Source organism: Canis aureus, chromosome X (assembly GCF_053574225.1).
Source record: "Canis aureus isolate CA01 chromosome X, VMU_Caureus_v.1.0, whole genome shotgun sequence".
NCBI lineage: Eukaryota > Metazoa > Chordata > Mammalia > Carnivora > Canidae > Canis > Canis aureus.
In genome coordinates this window covers 101,414,786-101,440,021 of record NC_135649.1, presented here as the reverse complement: position 1 = coordinate 101,440,021, position 25,236 = coordinate 101,414,786, and the positions used below count along the sequence as shown (strand labels likewise).

The following is a 25,236-nucleotide window of genomic DNA, read 5'->3' as shown; positions in this document are numbered from 1 at the left end:
AGATCTCTTTTATTTCATTTCTTTTTCTTTCCTAATTGCTCTGGCCAGGAAAATGTTGAATATCACTGATAAAGCCAACATCCTTGCCTTGTTCCTGATTTAGGGATAAATCTTTCATTCTTTCACCATTGAATGTGATATTAGCTATGAGTTTTTCATAAATTCCATTTATCATGTTAAATAAGTACCCTTATATTCCTAGTTTGCTGAGTATTTTGATTATGAAAGGGGGTTAAATTTGGCAAATACTTTCGTTGCTGAGATGATCATTTTTTTCCTTTGTTTTTATACCATGGCATATTACATTGACTGGTCTTATGTTGAATTAGCCTTCCATTCCAAGGATAAACTCCACTTAGTCACTGTGTATAATCCTTTATATGTGCTGTTTGTTTCCATTTACTATTATTTTGTTCAGGATTATTGCATCTATATTCAGGAGGGATATCAATTTGTAACTTTCTTTTTTTAAGAATTATATCTTTATACTCGTGTGCCTATTAAGAAAGATTTATAATTTTAATTTTATGCACTTGTCTTTTAAATTATATAGGAAACAAAAAGAGTAATTACAATACCAAATATACAATATCAAGAATACAATAATGCTGGCTTTTATATTTACCTATGCTTATTGGTGATCTTTATTTTTTCATATGGTTTCTAATTACTATATAGTGTCCTTTGATTTCAGCCTGATTTACTTTAGTATTTCTTATAATAACAAACTCTCTTAGGTGACTGAATATCTTATCTTTAGTTCATTTGGATTTTCATCATACACTGTCTAATTATGTGCTAATTATAAAAGCTGTTGTTTCCTATTTTACAGTCCCTATCCCTTGATTTCTTATTATTCCATTGCTGTACTATGCAAAATTTTTATTAAAACATTGATGGCAGGTATCTTTGTCTACTTTTCAGTTTCCAAGCAAAAGGTTTTATTTTGTTTGTTTGTTTTTTGTTTTGTTTTTGAGAGAGAGAGAGAGAGAGCATGTGTGTGCACAAGCTGGGTGGGGGAGGAGGAAAGGTGAGCAGAGGGAGAGAGAGAGAGAGAAAATCTTAATCTTAAACTCCATGCTCAACATGGACCTGACATAGGGATCAGTCTCATGACCCTGAGATCATGACCTGAGCTGAAATCAAGAATGGAATGCTCAACCAACTGAACCACCCAGGCATGCCTCCAAGTAAAAGCTTTTAACATTTCCACACTGTGTATTTTCTGCTTGAGTTTTGTGTTCTGTTTTGTTTTGTTTTTGGTAGATATTCTTTATCTAATCTGATAACCACATATTATCTTTACTGCAAATGAGTGCTGACTTTTATAAAATATTTTACTGTATCAATTTAGATATGATTTTTCTGATTTAATTTGTTAATATCAATGTGGTATGCTAGTCCTAGATTTATTTGCCTTTCCCCTTCCCCTGCTCTATTCTTTATTATACATGGGTTGAATCCATAAGTCTTAGCCTCTCCAACATTTGTCTGCCATTGCATTATAGGCCAAAAAAGGGTGATAAAAAAAGGTTTTGGTCCTGAAGGGCAGGAGCAATTAGGGTCTTTTTCTTTCTCTCTCTCTGCATCAAGTGGCTTCTCCTTCCCCATGCTATTGGCTCACTATAATTATAGATTCTGTTGCTGCAGACTCCTAAGGCTCCAGGAGCCTAAAGTTGAGAGTGACATTCTCAAATCGTAAAATATTAGGTTTCCTGTCTCTTTCCTGTTACTTTTTCATCCCTTGAGTAACCAACATTAAATTCCTTCTGGGTTAAATATATAGAGACTTTTCTGTGTCTCTGGGCAAGCCTTGACTGTTACATGTGGCCAATTATATTTGCTTTTCTAGCACATGGCACAGAAAAATATTTTCAAGTTGTAAAATTTTTAAGAATACACATAAAGCTCTGTAACATTCCCTGTGAGATAAGCCCAAGTGGTATTAAGAGGGATGATTATAGTCTTAAGTTGAAATATTAGTAGATAAGAAACATTTATATCATCTAAGCAATTCAGGAAGGTAGAGAATGAATAGCATATTAAACCTAAAGAATATGCCACATTAACAAAATGAAAGATAAAAATCATATGATCATCTCCATAGATACAAAAAAAAGCATTTGACAAAATTCAACATCCATTTATGATAAAAACACTCAACAAAGTAGATATAGAGGAAATGCACCTTAAAATAATAAAGGCTATATATAACAAACCCACAGGTAACATCATACTTAAATGATGAAAAACTGAAAACCTTTCCTCTAAAATCAGTAACAAGACAAGGACGCTCACTTTCATCACTTTTATTTAACATAGTATTGTAAGTCTTTTTTTTTTTTTTAAGTATTGTAAGTCTTAATCACAGCAGTTACACAGGGGGGAAAAAAGGCATCCAAATTGGAAAGGAAGAAGTAAAACTGTCACTATTTATAGATGACATGTTGCTACATACAGAAAACCCTGAAAACTCCACCAAAATACTATTAGAACAAATAAATGATTTCAGTGAATTTGTAGGATACAAAATCAACATAAATAAATCTGTTGCATTTCCATGCACCAAAAACAAACCATCAGAGAGAGAAATTAAGAAAGAATTTAAAATTTCATCAAAAAGAATAAAATACTGAAGACTAATTTTAACCTAGGAGGTGAAATATCTGTATTCTGAAAACTATAATATACTGATGAAAAAAATTAAAGATGACACAAATAAATGGGAATATGTACTGCACTCATGGGTTGTAAGAATTAATATTGTTAAAATGTCTATATTACTTAAAGTTATGTACAGATTCAATGCAATCTATATTACTTAAAGTTATGTACAGATTCAATGCAATCTCTATAAAAATACCAATGGCATTTTTCAGAGAACTAGAAAAAATATTCCTAAAATTCTATGGAACCATAAAAGATACCAAATAACCAACACTCTTGAGAAAGAAGAACAAACCTGGAGGTAACACACACTTAGATTTCAACATAAACTACAAAGCTAGAGTAATCAAAACAGTATGATACTGATACAAAAAAAAAGACACATCAATGGAACAGAATAGAGAGCCCAGAAATAAACCCACACCTATACGGTCAATTAATCTATGACAAAGGAAACAAGAATATAAAATGGGGAAAGGACAGTCTCTTCAATAAATGGTGTTGTAATAAGTGGAGAGCCACATGCAAAAGAATCAAACTGGATCACTTCTTATACTGTATACAAAAATAAATTTTAAGTGGATGAAAGACTTAAATATAAGACCTGAAACCAAAAAACTCCTAGAAGAAAACATAGGCAGTAAGCTCTTTGACCATAGTCTTAGGATTATTATCTTGGATCTGTTTCCTTAGACAAAGACAGTGAAAATTAAAATAAACAAATAGGACAACATTGAACTAAAAAGCTTATGCACAGCAAAAAAAAAAAAAAATCAAAAATGAAAAAGCAACCTACTAAATGGGAGAAGATATATGCAAATGATCTATCTCATAAGGGGTTAACATCCAAAATATAAAAGAACATCTATAACTTGATGGCCAAAAAATAATAAATAGATAAATAAACAATCCAATTAAAAATAGACAGAATGGGCAGCCCCAGTGGCTCAGCGGTTTAGTGCTGCCTTCAGCCTGGGGTGTGATCCTGGAGACCCAGGATCGAGTCCCACCTCAGGCTCCCTGCATGGAGCCTGCTTCTCCCTCTGCCTGTGTCTCCGCCTGTTTCTCTGTCTGTCTCTCTCTCTCTGTCTCTCTCTCATGAATAAATACATAAAATCTTTAAAAAAAATAAAAATAAAAAAATAAAAATAGGCAGAAGATCTGAATAGACATTTTCTAAAGAAAACATAAAGATTGTCAAAAAGCATATGAGATGATACCTAACATCATTAATCATCAGGGGAATGCAAATCAAAACCACAATGAGATATATCACTTTACACCTGTTAGAATAACTAGAATCAAAAAAGACAGGATATAACAAGTGCTGGTGAGAATGTGGAGTAAAAGTGAACCCTCATACATTGTCGGTGGGAAAATAAAATGGTGCAGCCACTATAAAAAACAGTATGGAAGTTCCTCAAAAAATTAAAAATAAAATTACCATATGATCCAGCAATTCCACTTGTAGGTATTTATCCAAAGAAAATCAAAATACTAATTCAAAAAGACATGCATTCCTATGTTCATCACAGGATTATTTACAGTAGCCAAGATATGGAAGAAACCTAAGTGTCCACTAACAGATGACTGAATAAGTAAGATGTGGTATATATATATGAGGTGGAATATTAGCCATAAAAAAGAACGTAATCTTGACATTTGTGACAACACAGATGGACCTAGCAAAATAAGTCCCCAAAAGACAAATACCATATGATTCCACTTATGTGTGAAATATAAAAAAAAAAAAAACAAGCAAAAAAACAAAAATGAAACACAAACAGACTCACAGATACAGATACACTTATGGTTGCCAGAGGGGAGAGGGGTGGATGGGATGGATGAAACAGGTAAAGGGGGTTAAGAGGAACAATCTTTCAGTTATAAAACAAATAAGCCATGGGGATTTATTGTATGGTATAAGGAATATAGTCAATAATATTGTAACAACTGTGTATGGTGACAGATGGTAACTAGACTTATTGTGACTATTTTGTCATGTATATTAATACTAAATCACTATGTTATATACCTGAAAGTAGTAAATATTTTATGTCAATTATTATTTAATAAAAACTAATTAGTAGAAGATAAAGAATAACAAGCATAAATATAGAAATAATATATAGAAAATAGTAAAGCCAACTAACTAAAGCCAGATCTTCAAAAACTGCATGGAATATACAATTTTTATAAATATTATCAATTACAAAAAAGCACTAGAAATAAGTAATGTTAAGTAAAATTGTCTAAAACATAGGTGCAGAAGAGACTTGCTATGAGAACACCATAAATATGTTTTGCCAATACCTCAAGGTAACCATTTGGTGGACCAGGAAGGAAAGGTTCTTCCTATAGAAGTTTTTCAGATGGAAAACTCACAAAGAATGATAGAATAAGAGAATTACCAACCCACAGCCTCTAATGGATTAATGGATAAAGGTAATGATCATCATATCTGCCAACATCACTAAAAAAGAGACACACACATGTTCCTCCTAATAGAATTGCACAGTGTCACTCCTGAAGTAACCTTACAAATAAAGCAGCAAAAACCTAATGAATGCTAATCTGATCAAACTTTCACCTCCAACTATTGATGATTGCTGATACTGAGTGTCAGGTATATTGAGTTCATTATACTCTTCTCCGTACTGTTGTATACCCTTAATAATTTCTCTAGCGAAAACGCTTATTGTAAATATCATGCCTTTATACCACATTTTCTTTATCCATTCATCTGTTGATAAATATTTAGATTGCTCCCACATTTTGGCTATCATGAATAATACTGCAAATAATATGGGGGTGCAAATATCTCTTCAAGATCCTGATTTAAATTCCTTTGCATAAATATCCAGAACTGGGATTGCACACACTAAAAATTTTGTTAAGAGAGTAGATCAAATGTAATGTGCTTTTGTTCTTAACCACAATAAAGAAAACTCCATGTTTTTAAATTTTAAAGACCAAGTTAAATGAACTTGTTTCTTGAGAATCATAATGACTAAATTATTCCAAATAAAAATAGAGAACTTCAGTTAGATAATACAAACTGAAATTCTAGTCTACATTCCAGCCCCCCTCAAAATATTCCAAGACCAGTCAGATTTGGAATCTAGTTGTACCAAATGGTCAGGGAAAAACTGGTGGCCACCTTACATAAACTCTTCAAATCATACAAAAAGATGGGAAATTACTAAACTCATTTTAACAGGTGTGCTGATCTTGATACAAAGACCAGATAAGGACACCCAAAGAAAAAAAATTACTTGAGCGAAGTGTTGTCATGTAGAAGCACCTATCCTAAATAAATCTATAGCATATCCAATACATCAGGAATAAACAGGCTGAGTTCAAGAGATGCAAAGATATTAAAATATTAGAAAAAAACTGCCGATTACAATTTCTCTACATTAATAGATTAGAGGACAAAATACATTCGATCACACCTAAGGGTGGATAAAAAGCCTTTGAAAAATGTTTAGCAACAATTCAAGGTAAAATGTTTTAGCAAAATAATATTTGAAGGGAATTTCTATTTCCTAAGATCTATAATAAACTATACATAAATGTGAAATGTTAGAAGCACTCCCATTAAAGACAGGACAAAGATGCAGATGTTATGATACTGTTTAAAAGTGGACTGAAATATATAATGAGGAATAAGAATAGCAAAATAAATAAGAAAAGGGAACATTGAAATGACTGAGATAATAAATGGTGACAATATGATCCTTATTAGAAAATCCAAAGGAACCAGTGCACAAAATATTCAAATGAATTAGATACCCCCAAGCTATTGTATAAAAGATTACTAAAATTGGGTGCCTAGCCACACAAAATCAATAACTAATTAAGATAATAGAAAATATCCCAATAACAACAGCAGCAATATCCAAAATTTACCTAAAAAGAAATCTAACAATCATGTACACAATCTTTTTGGAGGCAGCTATAAATATGCACCGATATACTTAGAGAAAGAAGTCCCAAATAAATAGTGAACTACACTATGTTTATTCATGGGAAAAAGCATATGGTAAATACATCAATTGTCCTTAAATTCTTTACAGATTTAAATACAAACTGCTATGGACTGAATTGTGCCATTTCCTCCAACCTCCATTTGGTATGTTGTAGCCTTAATTCACCAATGTGACTGTATTTGGAGATACTTAGGAAGGTTAGTAAGGTTAAATAAGGTCATAAAGGAGGTGAGGCCTGAATCTAATAGGCCTAATATATTTTTTTTAAACAAAAGATTTTATTTATTCATTTGAGAGAGCGGGGAGAGCACAAGCCAGGGGGAGAGGCAGAGAGAGAAGCAGACTCCCTGCTGAGCAGTGAGCCTGATGTGGGGCTCATCCTAGGACCCTGAGATCATGACCTGAGCCAAATGCAGACACCAAGCTGACAGAGCCACCCAGGCGACTCTGATATTCTTATAAGAGGAAGAGAGATACCAATGATCATTCTCTCTCTGTGCATTTGGAGGAAAGTCCATGTAAGGACATAGCAAGAAGGTGCCCAAAGGCAAAACCAGGAAGAGAGCTTTTACCAGGAATTGAATCTGCCCTCACCTCTATCTGGAACTACTTGCCTTCAGAACTTTGAGAAAATAAATTTTAAAAAATATTTTATTTATTTATATGACATAGAACGAGCAAGAGCACAAGCAGGGGGAGCGACAGAGGGAGAGAGAGAAGCAGGCTCTCCATGAGCAGGGACCCTGACATGGGGCTCAATCTCAAGATCCTGGGATCATGACCTGAGCCAAAGGCAGACACTTAACCCTGAGAAAATAAATTTTTGTTGTTAAGACACCCAATCTATGGTAATTCATTATGGCAGCCAGAGTGTGCTAATACATGATCTCACATACAACTTCCAAGATGATACCAGACTCCAGCTGCTGTTTCCTGAAACCAACCCTAGATGAGAAATTCCTGAGAGAGACTAAGTCTGTGTTGAACTAGAACCTGTATGTGGGCAGATGGGGGCATGCCCTGAAGCTGGAACTGGTATGTACCCTATAAGACAGGACTGGTCAGAGGAAAGGTTTTAAGTTCAGCCTTTGATTCTCCCAGGATGTTATGGGACAATGAATTTCTACTCTTTAGTGAAGGGAGCTAAGGCTGTTCTTCAGAGGCTGAATGGCCAAGACCATGGGGTTAATATCAGGACAGCATCAAAGTGTGGCGTTGTTTGAAACAGTAAGAGTCCAGAGGCTGTGCAATAACCACCTGAAACCTCTTTAAAGGGTAAGGACTGGCTTTTTTTTTTTTTTAAAGATTATAATCAAATATAAGGACTAGAAAGAATGAATCACACTTAACAATGGTAGGTATTCTTTCATAAAAAAATACACACATAGACACATGTTAAAGATGTCAATATATTTCTTATTATGAATGAGAGTCAAAAACAAAATAAAAGTTACTGGGGATCCCTGGGTGGCGCAGCGGTTTGGCGCCTGCCTTTGGCCCAGGGCGCGATCCTGGTAGACCCGGGATCGAATCCCACATCGGGCTCCCGGTGCATGGAGCCTGCTTCTCCCTCTGACTATGTCTCTGCCTCTCTCTCTCTCTCTCTGTGACTATCATAAATAAATAAAAATTAAAAAAAAAAAAATAAATAAAAAAAAATAAAAAATAAAAAAAAAATAAAAGTTACTGCACTGGACTGAGCAATGTTAGACAATGTGGAAAGAACTGAGTCTTACAAAAAGATGCAGCTTAATCTCTTCCTTAGAAAATAGATCTTTTAGAGTAGAAGGTTCCCAAGTCTAAGTTTGGCCAGGATATTTTTCCACTTAGAGGCCACCACCGTCCTAGGACGCTGCCTTACAATGCAACTTCCCATCTCAGATCTAGCCTGGGACCCATCAATTTTCTGCACGGTTTGAAGTTAGGGAAACAGCTTAGAGCTTTCAGAGACTTAATATTTCCCAGGGAGTCTTTAAAGAACCAGCCAAGAGGAAGACACCTTACTCCCTGCCTCCACCCTGAGGACAGACAGGACAGCACACCCCAGAACAGAGAAGCGGGCACACAGCCCTTCCCCTGCTTTCACCGCTGGGAAGCGCAGAGCAGAGCTGTCAGCATGAGGTACTGACTGACTCCTACCTCCAGGGTCTCAGGTCTGAGGACAGCCTCAGGTCTGCAGAGGAGATAGGCAAGGCTGAGAGTCAAGGTGAGGGTCCCTACTTAGAACTGCGGAAACATGCCCCACCAGAACAAAGGAAAGCTATAGAACCTGCCCCGATCTGTCCCGCGCTAAGAGGCCCGAGGTCTGGCTGTTAGGCCCAACGCCCCCTCAATTCCGACTGAGTGTCTCAGAGAATGAAGACTTTGATCTGAGGCTGGTGTACTAAGATCAGCAGAGTGAAACATCTCAGGCTTTATTCGGAGTCAAGGAGAGGACCCGGAGTGAGGACTGAGGGTATTCTCAAACCCACACAACCCTTATCCCTGCAATTTACCCTGGGAGGCCCCGGGCAGGCTGTCAAATTCCGGGAGGTGGGGGTCTTGGTCTAACCGGAGCGGGCACATGAGTGAACACGGAAAACTAATCATCCTGGACCATGGGGATCCCGTCAAACTCTGCTCCTATTGTCAGCTCTGGAAGGGTGCAGCACAAGGGGCTAACTAATGTTCTTCCTCATCTGCTGTGCAAGAATCTCAGGTCATTGCTGTAAAGAGTTTAGCCTCAGAGCTGCGGGGGGCGGGGGGGGGGGGGCGGAGCGGTGCGGGGAGGACCCGGCCCTGCCAACAGTTGACAGGATGATCCTAAATATGAACTAAGAGAATTCTCCACCTCAGAACTGAGGGAACCACACAGAGCCTATAACTTGTCAGCCCTGGCTCTCAGCCCCAGGTTGACCCAGACAGGGCTGGAAACTGCAGCCTAAGGCACACTCTAACTTTCTCTACAAGGTTCTCAGGGGACAGACTGATTAAAAAGGGGGCCCTGTGGGGTCTTAGAGCTGTGCTTTCACAGAAGCCTGTAAAAACGGCTCTGGTTAAAGCCAAAGTGGAATGTCTCTGCTGAAGGTGCACACACTATCTCATTCTCCCTCCTCCAGGTGCCCTCACTGCCTGCCCTCCTGCCCACACCCCTGCCTACTGTCTCTAACCAGTGTCACCATGCCTCGGGGGCAGAAGAGTAAGCTTCGTGCCCGTGAGAAACGCCACCAGGCCCGGAGCGAGGCTCAGGGTGCCCCGGATGCTCAGGTCACTGCCGCAGCGGAAGAACAGCCCTCCGCTGCCCCCTTTCCTCCTCTTGGTGGTAATGCCCAGAGCTCCTCAGCTGCTGGGTCAGGTAGAAAATCCCAGGGGTCCCGTAGAGCCCCATCCACTACCGCTACTTCTGTAGGTGTTTCACACACAAGAGCTGATGAAGGTGCCAGGAGCCAGGATGAGGAAAGACCAAGCACCTCTCAGGCACAGCCCAGCACTGATCATTACCGCAAAACCCCCCTAGATGACAAGGCAATTTTATTGGTGCAATTCCTGCTGCGCAAGTATAACATGAGGGAGGCCATAACAAAGGAAGATATGATGAAGTATGTCATCAAAAAACACAAGGAGCACTTCCATGAGATCCTCAGGAAGGCCTCTGAGCTAATGGTGCTGGCCTTTGGTATTGATCTGAAGGAAATTGACCCTACCAGGCACTACTATGCCCTTGTCAGCAAATTTCAGCACACCTGTGATGACAGGCTGAGGGGTGAGGAGATCATGCCCAGGACGGGCCTCTTGATGACTATCCTCTGTGTGATCTTCATGAAGGGCAACCGTGCCACTGAAGAGGATATCTGGGAAGTTCTTAATGTGATGGGGATATATGCCGATAGGAAGCACTTCATCTACGGGGATCCCAAGAAGCTCATCACTCAAGATTTGGTGCAGGAAAGGTACCTGCAGTACCAGCAGGTGGCCAACAGTGATCCTCCACGATATGAGTTCCTGTGGGGCCGGAGAGCCCATGCTGAGACCAGCAAGATGAAAGTCCTTGAGTTCTTGGCCAAGATTCACAATACTGTTCCCAGTGCCTTCCCATCCTGGTATGAAGAAGCTTTGAGAGATGAGGAAGAGAGAGCCAGAGCCAGATTTGCAGCTCGGCTTCGTATGGGTGCCCTGGCCAGTGTCCACTCCAGGGCCCATTTTGGCAGCTTCTCCCACCTGTAGTGAAACCTGAAGGACTTTCCTCACTTTGTGTTTGAAGTAGTATGAGGGCTTAGGTTGTACTAGAGGGAACATAGTGCATATCATATGTTCTACATGAATAACATAAATTTATCTTTTGTTTTTGAAAGTTTTCAAATGTTTCTTTTAAAAAAGTTTAATTAGCTTCACAATATAAGTGTAGGAATGATATTAGTTATATATTTAATGCTGTTTATGATGTTTAAGAGCTTTGCTATTTTTCAAACAAACTGGGTAACTTTCCATCTTATTTAGTGATCTAGAACATGAAGACATAGCATTGAAATAGCCATTTCCTTAGAAATGTGAAAGAAATTAGCAACAAAATAGCTGAGATAAAAAAAAAAACAGAAAAAACTAAAAGATAGTCAATTTTTGTTTTTTCCTTATTCCTTGTGTTCTGCTGTTCTGTAAAATAAAAGTTATAAACCTGAAATTGCTTCATTTATTCAAGAATTTAGGAGAAAATAAATAATAATAAATGGCTTAATTTTTTTTAATTCCTCAAACATTAATAGACCATTTGCTCTTTGGAAAGCTCCATGGTAGTATAGGGGATGGTAAGAAAGAGAAAACTGAGCCACTGCCCATAAAAGGAAGATGGTGAAATACACTCTAGGACAAAAAAGATGGGTGAAAAGAAGGATTAGGTGGGAGAAGAGAGGGAGTGTCCTGAGGCAAATGTCCTGAGGTAAGACAATTTGAGGCCTTGGGAAACTTCAAACCATTCAATGGGAGGTAACTTTAAGATGGGTGGTAGGTCAGAGGAGGGTATGAGGGTGGTGAACAAGGGACAGACCCTTGGGTGTTAAGTCTCAGAGATGAAAAATTGAGCCTCAAATGGAGAACTGCTTTTAGTAGCTACATTGGGATCATGGGTAAACTAGCTGCAAATCTCTACCTGGGTAGGGACTAGAGGTGCCCCATATTCTGGTTCCAATTCAGGTGAACAGAGTGCACAAATGAGGTATTTTATCCATATCATCACCCAAGAATTTCTGATAAATAAGGGTAACACTTCCCTGAGGCTAGATGCCAAAAAACCACTGTGTTATTACTCTTTGCCATGGGCTGGGAGAAAGAGAGCCTGCTCCATTCAAAGGGCATTTAACTGAGTTATTGTGGGTAAAATTTAGCAAACTATAAGGGAGAGTTTGATTTTGATAGGGGTTAAATGAATGAAAATAGAGGTGATTTGGATCAAAGGGCAGCTGGGAGGGAGGGACAGAGTTGGTTCTCAACACACATTTTAGGAGCTTTGAGCTGCATCCAGATAGGGAAGACACCCCAACATCCAAATTTAAAAATATATGCTCTAAGTGATTTACTGAGGTATATTTTCTTGCTAAACACAATTTTTGGATGACTTGGTGGACAGTATCCTATAGCAGTACACATTCTCAGAAATCTCCTAGACTAAAACAACACAACAAAATAAAAAACAAAAATCTCAGCAGGAAGTTTGGTATTATCTGGGGTCAAAAAAGTCATAGTAGGGATGCCTGGTGGCTCAGTGGTTGAGCATCTGCCTTTGGCTCAGGGCGTGATCCTGGAGTCCTGGGAGTCCCACATCGGGCTTCCTGCATGGAATCCGCCTATGTTTCTGCCCCTCTCTCGGTGTCTCTCATGAATAAATAAATAAAATCTTAAAAAAAGGATTAAACCCCCCCCCCCAAAACCCAAAAAAGTCATAGCAATAATCACCATTCTTTAAAGTTTCAATGCACACTAGTCACTGGGCCATGTGCTTCACATACATTTTACACATTCCAACAGTCCTAGAAGACAGGGCTTGGTAATATGCTGAGTTTATACAATGAGTGACAGGACTGGGATTGAAGGTATGGTCTGATTCCTCTGGAGACCACACTGTTCCACTCTTCCCAGAATGACATCAACCTTATGTCTCTTAAATACTTTCTCTTCTCACTGTTCCATGATGTCTCTCAGGCAATGAGAGAAGGACCCTGTAGCTAAAGTAGTAAAAATAGGCCTAAAGAAGGAAGGTGCACATGGAAATCAAGCACAATTTGGGGATTGTCTGTGGGGTTTATTTTCCTAGGATTCTCCTGCCCCTTGCCCCAGCGTCCCCTGAGAGCTGGCTCTGCCATGGTCCCAGCATATGTGTCCAGTCCTGGCACTTTTCTGCATGACACCTCCCTCTTCTGGGACTTCCCAGAGGGCCCTCATGTCAACATTGGGACCTGACCTGCTAGTCAGCTTTCCTCTGTGTCCTCCTCTGGGGCTGCACCTGCTCCTGGTGGAACAGACAGCCCATATCCATCACCACCACCCCCAACTTAGAGCATTCCAACTCCCTGCAGCTCCCATCCTTTCCCATGGCACCCCTCTGACAGCAACTGCACTTCTCTATAATTCTGACAGTGAGGTTTAGACACCTCCTCATAGCCCCTGGGTGCCTCCACCACATTCTCAAAGTGTTTTCAAATCTGTTAGTGATGAGAGTCTGATTTGGCACAGAGCCTAGTGTTTCCTGGGATGTAACCCTGAAGTTAGAGAGGAGGTTTTAGAAACCACCCTGATATTTGCAGTAGAGTTTTAATGGGCTGAATTATTTGAGACTGGTCACTGACCACATTCAACAATAAGTGACTTTACCCTGTTGGTCAAAACCAAAGCTTCCTTCATTAAGTAGTAGATGAGAAAAGGTTGGTGGAAATCACTGTGTAAACAAACATGTACATAGACAGAATTCCTAAAAACCCAGGAGTCCTTCTAGTAGGTGGCAAATGGTTCCATGGCAGTTGTGCCATCCTTACTAAGAAAAGAAAAAGTCAACTTTCTTCCACTGACTCTTGTCTTTATATTCTCCCCTGAGGAAAATTTGGCTTTAGGTAATAGCGCAAATACTCTTATTGCCCCCAAATTCTCACAATATGGATAAATAACAATTCCTCTTTGTTACTGCATCCCTCCAAAATTCATCCCTCTTTTCAGAAGTAACCACAACTAAAAATTCATAGGTTATTTTAAAATTTCTTCTAGACTTCTCCTTGTATAGATGTGCTATAATATACATTGTGAGTTTTTAATATACATAGATAACATTGTAGATGTTGTTTTGCCTCTTGTCCTTGCCACTGACTGAAATGAAGGCAGGATCTTTCCATGAGATCAACTATAGGTCCACCTCACTCTTTTAACTCTTTCACATATTGTAAAGTGCATATGTGCCATATTTTACCTAACCATTCTACTCCTGATGGGCACATAAATTGTTTCCTATACATTGCTATGATTACTAGAAATGATATCAACATCACTGAGTATGAATTCTTGGGCAAATATATGTGTTTTCTTAAAGGAAAGACATAGCACAGTGTAAACTGGATGAAAGTGGAAAAATGTAATGATTGTAAATTTTTATAAATATTGCTGAAATTCTGTTCTAACAAAGCTATGCTGAGTCATTTACTTACCTTTAATGTATGTAAATAATTGATACTTTAGAAGCATTTATTTTATCAACTTTTAAAATTTTGGTCAAACTTTTGGGTAATAATATATTGTCTCACAGTTATTTTAATTTCCCTGTTTTCTAAATAGGTTGAGCAGAAAATTAACTTAATCTCTCATCCATAGAAAGCGGGATTTCTTCAGTGATGCCTTGAGTACCAGAATTCCTCTGGGCATGCTTTAAAATTCTGAAATGTCAATAAGCTTTTTCTCTTTACTTTAAAGAAGAAGGATTTGACCAGAATGATCAGATGCCAGGGAATGGGTCCAAACAGAAAACCCTCATCTAGTAAGGAGCATCAGGAGGACTTGGGGAGAGTGCAATGACCAGAGTACAAGAGAGGGACCATGAAGTCCAGAGAGCACAGATCCTTGAAGGCCAGGATTACATGACATAATCTGGACCTAACTGTTATACAGTGGTTGTAAACATTTTAGGCTAGGACCTCTTATTCCAATTTAAGCCTTTCCCAGAAATCAAATCCCTGAATTGAAGGCAGAAAAATGTGGGTTAAAAAAGGACTGTAGGGGCAGCCCTGGTGGCTCAGCGGTTTAGCGCCGCCTTCAGCCCAGGGCCAGATTCTGGAGACCAAGGATAGAGTCCCATGTCGGGCTCCCTGCATGGAGCCTGCTTCTCCCTCTGCCTGTGTCTCTGCCTCTCTCTCTCTCTATGCCTCTCATGAATAAACAAATAAAATCTTTAAAAAAAAAGGACTGTAAGCCCACTGTCCTACCCACTCCGCACCTTTTTATCCCTCTCAGGGCTGTGGGCACTGAAACCCAAACAACTCTGGGGTTCACTAAGTACTGATAGGAAATCTGGGTGCTGGAAAACTCTTCTATGATTCTTTTGGGTCCTGTTTGTAAACTTTGTTAGTTAGAACCAAAGTAGCATTTAGCATTTGCCTCACTATTGAGGCAAAACACTTCTGAGTACTCTGTTGATGGCCCATGAATTCTGTGGTTTTCCACTCTGACTGATGGAACAGGAACTACTGTGAGTCTTATGTGAGCACTGGAACTCATATGGCTCTTATCTCCCTGGTACTTTGTATCGTGGATTCTAGAAACTTTGGCCTCCCCTAATTCCAAACTTTACCTCTTCAACTCAGGGAAATGGCAATCTCTGCCTGGGTTTCCACAGCTTGCACTAAGGCCTGGAAATTCTCTTAAGGTCGTAAGCTGGAGCAATCATAGTGCTCACTTCTTATGTTTCCCAAATCTCAGTGATCATTCTTTTTCATTTCCATCTTTTTTGTTTTTGTTGTTCTTGGTGTGGTTTCTGGCAGGAGGGTTAATAAAGTCCTTGCTACTATTTGTGACTGGAAGCAGAATGTGACCTTTCAAAAATTTCATGTAAGTGGAACCATACAGTATGTTCTCTTTTGTGTCTGACTCTTTTCACTTAGCATGTTTTTGAGTTTTGTCCAATGTTATAGCATGTAAAAGAGGCTTTTCTTTCCTTATGAGTTCCTTATGAGGAATATTTCTTTATTAAGTAGTATTCCATGGTGTAAGTGTTCCACATTTTGTATGCACATTTATGAAGAGATGGTCATTTGGGTTGTTTTCAGTCTCATAATGGAATAGATGTACTATGATTCATATACAAACCTTTTTTGTAGATATGTTCATATTTTTCTTGAGGGTATTTTTAGAAGTGGAATTTCTGGGCCATAAGGGAGGTGTATGTTTAATTTTATGAGACACTAACTAGAACAATTTCCAAAGTAGTTGCAATATTTTGCACTCAAACAAACAATGCATATGTGTTTAGGGTACTTCACATCTTCACTAACATTTTATGGCATCGATCCTTTTATTTTTAGCCATTCTAGTGGATAGACAGTCTTGTCTTTTGTGATTTTAATTACAATGTTCGTGATGTACTTGAATACTTTTTCAAGGGCTTATATTGGCCATTTAATTATCTTCCTTTGTGATGTGCCTGTACAAGTTTTTTGCCCATTTTTATTAGTTGTTTTTATTATTGAGTTGTTGAAGTTGTTTACATATTCTGGATATAAGTCCTTTGTCAGATATATGTGTTGTGTGTAACTTATGTAAGTTGCTGGCTTGCTTATGCATTTATTTTCTTAATAATGTCTTGTTTAACACATTTTTAAATTTTGTTGAATTTTGTTTCATCATTTTGTCCCTTTTACTGTTAGTATTTTCTGACTTTTTGTCTAGACATTCTTTGACTACTCCCAGCTCATGAAGATATTCTATGTTGTTTTTTAGAAAGCTTATTTAAAAAATTTTAGTTTTAATTCCAGTTAGTTAACATACAATGTTATATTAGTTTCAGGTCACAATATGGTGACTCAACACTTCTATTCATCACCCAGTGCTCATCACAAGTGCACTCCCGAATCCCCAACATCTATTTAACTCATTCCCCCACCTACCTCCCCTCTGGTAACCATATTTGTTCTCTATAGCTAAGAGTCTGTTTCTTGGTTTGCTTTTCTCTTTTTTTCTCCTTTGCTCTTTGTTTTATTAAATTACACATATGAGTGAAATCATATGGTATTTGTCTTTCTCTGACTGACTTACTTTGTAGAAGCTTTAATTTTACCTGTAAGTTTTAGGTTTATGATCTAATGCAAATTAATTTTTTGTATTGAGTTAGGTAGTGGCTAAGGTTTGTATTCACCTAGTTCCAACACTATTTGTTGACAGGATTTTCATTTCCCATTAAATCTTTTGCTACTTTGAACACTAATTAATCACACAAACATGATTCTAGTTCTGGATTCTCCATTCTGTTTCACTAATCTATTTGCCTGTCTTTAGTGTAATCACAGACTTGCCTATTGGATCTTTATTATAAATATTGAAGCCAAACAGTATAAGTACAGTAACTTTGTTTCCATTTTCAAGATTTATTGGCTTACATATTTCCTTTTACTTTCCATATAAATTTTGGAATCAGCTTGTTGATTTTTATAAATACCAGCTGCAATTTTAATAATTATTTTGAAATTATGGAATGATTTTGTTTCTTCTTTTAGTTTCAATTTCTCTGTTGAAATATTTAGTTGTTCCTTCAATATATCTGTATTTTCCTTTAAGTCCTTGGGCACATTTGCAATAGGTATTTTAAAGTGCCTGTCTGTTATTTTATTGATCTCTGATTTTTCTCCTGATTACAAGTTACATTTTCCCCTTTATGGATCATATTTACCTGCTTTTTCACATACCTATTTTTTTTTACTGTACCTTGAGCATTATGGATGCCAAATTCTGAAGGCCTAGATTTTGTTATTTTCCTTAATAAAAAGTTAAGGCAAGAAGTTAATTCATTTATCCATTATATTGTTCCTTTTGAAGCCTATCTTCAAACTTTGTTAGGATAGTCTATGGTAGCCATTAATCTTGCACTACCTTAGCCCTATTTCTACAGCTTAGACTTGTCTAAGATTACTGAATTACTCTGGGTGTTCAAAGAACTCTCCCCTCTGACTGTTTAATATTTAAAAGTCTTCCAGCCATGTTTGTCTTCCAATAGTTGTTCAGCTCACTGCTCTCTAGTATTTTTTAAATTCCCCTGGTAGTTGCTCTTTGCCCAGCCTCACAGAGTCCTGCCCTTCACATGAGCAGCTTAGTGCTCAGTGAAAGACCCAAGGGGATTCTTCTATAGATTTCTGGAGCATTAACCCAGTTCTATTCTCTCCAACAACTTGCCCTGCAAATTTCAGCAGCCTTACTATTCCCAAAACCTGGTTATTATGTCCTCAGTTGAATGAGGCCACTGAGCTCTGTTTTGGCTTATCTTCCTGGCACTAGAGTCTACACATTGCTTCTAAGCAGAAATACAGGGTGATCTGGGAAATCTACCTCACTCATTTTCCTACTTTTAGGGATCATAATTTTGCAGTGTTTTCCAGTCACTTTATATATTTTGCCTACTTTAAAAGTTGTTTACAGCAACTACAAGTAGAAGTTCTCCTGAATTTTTTAATAATAGCATTTAAAAAAAACATTTTATTTCAAACTACTTTTAGATTTACAGAAAAGCCACAAACATAGTACAGGGAGTTTCAATATATCCCTCACCCAACCTCCTCCAAAGTTAACATCTTAGATAACCATCATACAATTGACAGAACCAGGAAATTAACACTGTCCTAATAGCATTAACCAAATGAACTACCTCATTCAAACTTCACCATTTTTTCCATTACTATCTCTTTTTTTCTTTAAATTTACTCAAGAGAGACACAGAAAGAGAGGGAGGCAGAGACATAGGCAGAGGGAGAAGCAGTCTCCTCTCAGGCAGACAGACATGGGACTCCATCCCAGACCGGGATCACGCCCTGAGCCAAAAGCGGGATCACGCCCTGAGCCAAAGGCAGACACCGCTGAGCCATCTAGGCACCCTCCATTACTATCCTTTTTAAGAATCCTCATAAGTATCCCACATTGCCTTTAGTTGTTATTTCTCCCTGAAGTCCTCCTACATTCTGCAACAGTTCCTCAGTCTCTCCTTGTTTTTCATGACACTGACAGCCCCAAAGAGTATTGACCAGTTATTTTGTTGAACATTTACCAATTTGGGCCTATCTAGTATCTTCTCATTATTAGACTAAGGCATTACTTCTTTGGAAAGAAAAATGGTAGAAATGGAACCATGTCTTTCTCAGCATAATATATCACAGTATCACATATCACAACCTATTTCAGTGTTACTGGTGACACTGACCTTGATCATCTGGTTACGGTGGTCTCTGATGGACATTTCCACCATGATATTACTGTAATTTCTCCTGTAGTCAACAAGTATATTGGGGAGATACTTTATAAAAGTATCTTCTCTCCACAAACCCACTGATTCTAGCACCCAGTAGTAGATCAAGTATGCAATAACCACCACTGTGGTATTTGCCTAATGGTGTTTTATTTCTCTTCTTTAAACAGTTATTAATTGCAATTCCAATACAAGGAGTAACTGTCATATATATTCTATCTATATACTAATCAAGGATTTATTTATATACTTATAGACTCTTGAATATGTTTTTATTCTTTAGGTTATAATCCAATACTAGCATTATTTATTTTGTTGCTCAAAGCTTTGGCCATTAGGAGCTCCTTCTCCTAATGTCGTATTCTTTCAGCAATGCTCCCCTCTCCATATCTTTTGAGAACTTTCTTTTTTTTTTTTTCTGGTTCCACAAAATGTTCCAAGCTCAGCTTGATTTTCCCTGTCCCAGCCCTAAAAGATTCTTAGAGACACAAATCCCTTGTTCCTTTTATAGAAGAATGATGCTTAGAAACCAAGATCTTAAAAAAAAAAAAAAAAAAAGAAAGAAAGAAACCAAGATCTTGGCACTAGCTAGGTATGCTAAGTTCTACTGGAATACCTTGGCTTCCAGGCCCTCTCAGCAGACAGGGCTGGGAAATATTTGTATACTAACTCATGTATACACACATATCTATTTTTATCTCTCTGTGTGTGTATAATGAGTCGATACTGATACTTCAGATTCCAATTCACCCCCACAGGAATCATTTTATTTCCCTACTTTCTTTACTTATAATTTCTTTCTCCAATAGTAATAAATCTTAGTTTTATTATTTATTACCTATTTACTTATTTGTTCATTTCCAGTATACACATAAATTAGTTTCAGAATGTCTTATCAACACCTCTGTGAGAAACACATTTACTGATTATGTAACAGCATTTGTATATAGTTCTTTTGGTATTTGTCTTTCTGCATCCAGTCACATAATTGTTTTCTAAATTTATTTAGGTTAGTTCTTTTCCCTTATGTTCAGTATGGTTATGTTATTGATTTTTACTAGAGGTAATTTCATTTGTTAGTGTTTGTATCCCATGATGTGTTTCCTCCACATCCTGATTGGTTTTTACTATTTTTTAATGGCAGCATTTCTCAACTGAGTATTTATTCCTATTTATTATTCTTTACCAACAGACATCATCATACATATAGTATGATGCTTTGTAATATCGGCTGGAAGTGATCATAAGGATGTGCCAAAAATTACGTATCCTGATAATTAAATTATAAAAATCTGTGCCTGTCTTGTGCATTCCAGGGGTGCTTTGTTTGTTTATTCAAGTGAATGCCTCATATTTATTCACTTTTTTCTACATATTAATTCACATACAACAGGTAAAATGTTACAATGCTGTACATATCAGGGCTTAATCTGATCATAAGCATTGGGTTTAATTCTTAAAAGTAATAAGTTTAATGTCTCCATATGGCCATTAAAACCAGCTGAGGCACAACTATTTGTCATGATGTTGATGATGGGTCCTTTACCGCTTGTGTCTTTTTTTATTATTGTTGCCAAGTAACTGAAAAACTCGTGCAGCATTGCTGAGGATAAGACCTTTCCCTATTAAGAAGAAAAAGATGACAGCCTGCTGTGTGAACAATAGGGAAACTACCCTTATCATTCCCAGCACAAACACTTCATCACTAGGGGTGCATCTTTACAAAAAAACTCTTTGAAATTTTTCTGTAAAATATTCTGTTCCTGTTCACTGACATGAAATTTTTAGAGTTCTTAAAGAAAAAAAATAATATGTTAACTGACAGAAGAAATGGAGAAAAAATCCAGAAAATGTATTACACATCTGTCTTTACCAAATAGCATCTAAGAACTCCACATTAGGAGAGATAGAAGTGATTATTACTATCACATGGCATCTTGGCCTACTTAATTCCAGCAGAATAAGCCTCCTCCCACTATGTTGTACAGAGGGATAAGGAGTCTCAAGTCAGATCAAAGGCCAAGTTGTGGTTATTGTGAAAAGAAAGAGAAAGGATTGCATATTATTTTATTTTTTTAGCTATCTATCCTTTCAAGATATAATGTCCCATTTGAAATATTTGTTCTATGAATGTCAAAAAAGTATCACATAGTAAAATAGCATTAATAGCTCAATTCCACAAAAAATAGCCTTAGAAAAAGGAAGCCCATAGGACAGAAATTAAGCTCTTTCAAAATATATCTTTTTAGCATACCACAGTGATTTCTCCAAGAATAAAATTACTGATTTTAGCTCTTATCTGACATTTAATCCCTTTTTATAAGTAAGAATTAATTTTTTTTCATATAACATAGAAATACAGAAATTTCATGTTCTTCATGACTTGGACTCTTAACAGAGATAATGTTGCTCAATTGATAAACCATTTGATGCATGTGTTTTACTTTATAAGTAAAGAATACTACAGGAATTTAAGATGTATACCAATACTGATGTGCTCCTCTTTAAAGCACACATTCACCTTTAAATACTTCTATATGTTAAAAATAATCACATCTTTATTCATATAGCCTTTCCCAGGAATAGCTAAATTCTTCCCTTCTCTATCCTCTCTAAAATGGCAGTTAAATAATGTTCTGTTTTATTATCAAATACTTGAACAAATACATGATACAGTATATCCAAAAGTAACCTGAAGTATTTATTGTAGGTGTGATGAATGCAAATTAATTCTCCCTTCCCTCATTGTATTTAAGTGCACATTCTTTTACATAAATCACATATTAATATATACAAGATGAACATCTTTGACAAGTTCTAACCTCAAATATGCAAAAATAAAGTAAATCCAGTATTGACACCAGTAACAAAACATATTCTAGTCATATGATGAGACACGGTAGAATGAATGAGCCTATACTCATCTGTAAGCCGACATTTAATTTCTCCAAGCCAATGTCTTAAATCAAGAACTGTATTTTTAAAACCACTTTATTGTGGTATGATTGACATATAAAAAGCTGTGCATATTTAATGCATATAACTTGATGAGTTAGAGATATGTATCCATCCATGAAATCATCACCATGATTTATACCACAAATCTATCCAACACCTCCAAAAGTTTTCTACCACCTTTTAATTAATTAATTAATTTGTGATAACAAAACTTAGGACCTTCATAGCAGATTTTTAAATATACAATAGTATTGTTAACCACAGGCTCTATGCCATGCAGTAGATCTCTAAGACTTACTCATCTTTTATAAACAAAATTTTATACATTTTGACTTAACCTCTCAGTTTCCCCCTTCCCCAGCCCCTGGCAACCACCATTCTCTCTGCTTTAATCAGTTTGACTGTTTTAGATTTCTCATATAATTAATATCATGTAGTATTTGTCCTTCTGTGTCTATCTTATTTCCCTTAGCACAATGTCCTCCAAATCCATTCATACTGTCACAAATGGCAGGGTCTCCTTCTTTTTTATTTATTTACTTTTAAAAAAATATGTTTATATTTTTGTAGTTTCAAGTTTTTATTTAAATTCCAATTAGTTAACATATAGTGTAATATTAGTTTCAGGAGAACTTAGTGGTTCATCACTTACATATAACACCGGTGCTCATCATAAGTCCCCTCCTTAATACTCATCACCCATTTAACCCATCCTCTCCAATTTCTCTGCAGCAACCCTCAGTTCGTTCTTTTTAGTTAAGAGCCTGGTTTATGGTTTGCCTCTTTCTCTTTATTCCCATGTTCATCTGTTTCATTTATTAAATTCCACATGAGTGAAATCACTCATATGGTATTTGCTTTCTCTGACTGACTGATTTTGCTTAGCATAACACACTCTAGCTCCATCCATGTCATTGCAAATAGCAAGATTTCATTCTTTTTCATTTATTTTTATTTATTTTTAATTTTTCATTCTTTTTTATAGCTGAGTAATATTCCATTGTAGATATATATCACAACTTCTTAGTCCATTCATCAGTCTGGAAAAACCCAGAAATGGACCTACAACTACATGGTCAACCAATCTTTGACAAAGCAGTAAAGAATATCCAATGGAAAAAAGATAATCTCTTCAACAAATGGTGTTGGGAAAACTGGACAGCAACATGCAAAAGAATGAAACTAGACCACTTTCTTACACCATACACAAAAATAAATTCAAAATGGATGAAAGACCTAAATGTGAGATAGGAAACCATCAAAATCTTAGAGGAGAATACAGGCAGTAACCTTGATTTTTTTTTCTGCTGCTTCATTATTGGTGTATAGAAATGTAATAGATTTTTCTACATTGATTTTGTATCCTACAACTTTAGTGAATTTGTGTATCAGTTCTAGCAACTTTTTGGTGGAGTCTTTCGGATTTTCTACATAGAGTATCATATCATCTGCAAACAGTGAAAGTTTGGCATCCTCCTTGCCAATTTGGATGCTTTTTATTTCTTTTTGTTGTCTGATTGCTGAGACTAGGATTTCCAGTATACTATGTTAAATAACTGTGGTGAGAGTAGACATCCCCATCTTGTTCCTGACCGTAGAGAAAAAGCTCTCAGTTTTTCCCCACTGAGGATGGTATTAGCTGTGGGTCTTTCATGTATGGCCTTTATGATGCTGAGGTATGTTTCCTCTATCCCCACTTTATTGAGGGTTATTATTATCAATGGGTGTTGTACTTTATTAAATGCTTTTTCTGCATCTATTAAGAGGATCGTATGGTGCTTGTCCTTTCTTTTATTAATGTGGTATATCATGTTGATTGATTTGCAAATATTGAACCACCTTTGCAACCTACTTGATCATGGTGAACAATTCTTTTAATGTACTGTTGGATTCGATTTGCTAGCATTTTGTTGAGAATTTTTGCATCCATGTTCATCAGGAATATTAGCCTGTAGTTCTCTTTTTTAGTGGAGTCTTTCTCTGGTTTTAGAATCAGGATAATGCTGGCCTCATAGAATGAGTTTGGAATTTTCCTTTCATTTGTTTTTTGGAATAGTTTGAGAAGATTAGGTATTAACTCTTCTTTAAATATTTGGTAGAATTCCCCTGTAAAACCATATGGACCAGGACTTTTGTTTGTTGGGAGATTTTTTATTACTGATTAAATTTCTTTGCTGGTTATTGCTCTGTTCAAATTTTCTATTTCTTCCTGTTTTGGTTTTGGTACTTTATATGTTTCTATGAATTTATCCCTTTATTCCAAATTATCCAACTTATTGGCATATAATTTTTATAATATTCTCTTAGAATTGTTTGTATTTCTGTGGTGTTGGTTGTTATTTCTCCTCTCTAATTTATGATTTCATTTATTTGGGTCCCTTCTCTTTCCTTTGGATAAATCTGGCTAGGAGCTTATCAATTTTATTAATTTTTTTCAAAGAACCAGTCTGTGGTTTTATTGATCTGCTCTACTGATTTTTTTTCTTTTTTGTTTCTATATAATTTATTTCTGCTCTAATCTTTATTATTTCCCTTGTTCTGCTGCTTTAGGCTTCATTTGTTGTTCTTTTTCTAGCTTCTTTAGGCATATGGTTAGGTGGTTTATTTGAGGTAGGCCTCTATTGCTATATACTTCCCTCTTAGGGCTACTTTTGCTGCTGTTAGGTTTTCATTTTCATTTGATTCCATGTATTTTTAAAATTTCTTATTTAATGTCCTGGTTAACCCATTCATTCTTTAGTAGGCTGATCCTTAACCTGTATGTATTTGTGGTCTTTCCAAATTTTTTCTTGCAGCTGACTTCAAGATTCATAGCATTGTGGTCTGAAAATATGCCTGGTATGATCTCAACCTTTTTGTACCTTTTTTTTTTTATAAGATTTTATTTATTTATTCATGAGAGACACACACACACACAGAGGCAAAGACATAGGCAGAGGGAAAAGCAGACTCCCCACAGGGAGACCTATGCAGGACTCAATTCCTGAACTCCAGGATCACACCCTGAGCTGAAAGCAGAGCTTAACTGCTGAGCCATCCAGGCATCCCTCTTTGTACCTGTTGAGGCCTGATCTGTGACCTAGTATGTGATCTCTTCTGGAGAATGCTCCATGTGCACTGGAAAATAATATGTTTTCTACTGCTTTAAGATGAAATGTTCTGAATATA

General features: G+C 36.8%; 1 protein-coding gene and 1 long non-coding RNA gene across 3 annotated transcripts in view; one reads left to right on the top strand and one right to left on the bottom strand.

The window, feature by feature from the left end:
• Nucleotides 1-25,236, bottom strand: part of LOC144307845 (uncharacterized) — an 83,498-nt gene that overhangs the window by 23,685 nt on the left and 34,577 nt on the right. The gene's annotated exons all lie outside the window — the stretch shown is intronic.
• On the top strand, nucleotides 8,810-11,307 carry LOC144309053 (melanoma-associated antigen B18-like). Of its 2 annotated transcripts, none has more exons than XM_077890125.1 (2): nucleotides 8,810-9,101; nucleotides 9,758-11,307. In XM_077890125.1, exon 2 carries the CDS (start codon nucleotides 9,819-9,821, stop codon nucleotides 10,860-10,862), a length of 1,044 nt encoding a protein of 347 aa, XP_077746251.1. In that variant the 5' UTR covers nucleotides 8,810-9,101; nucleotides 9,758-9,818; the 3' UTR covers nucleotides 10,863-11,307. The 2 variants fall into 2 exon arrangements, with proteins under 2 accessions (XP_077746251.1, XP_077746250.1); XM_077890124.1 differs by having other exon boundaries at nucleotides 8,820-9,114.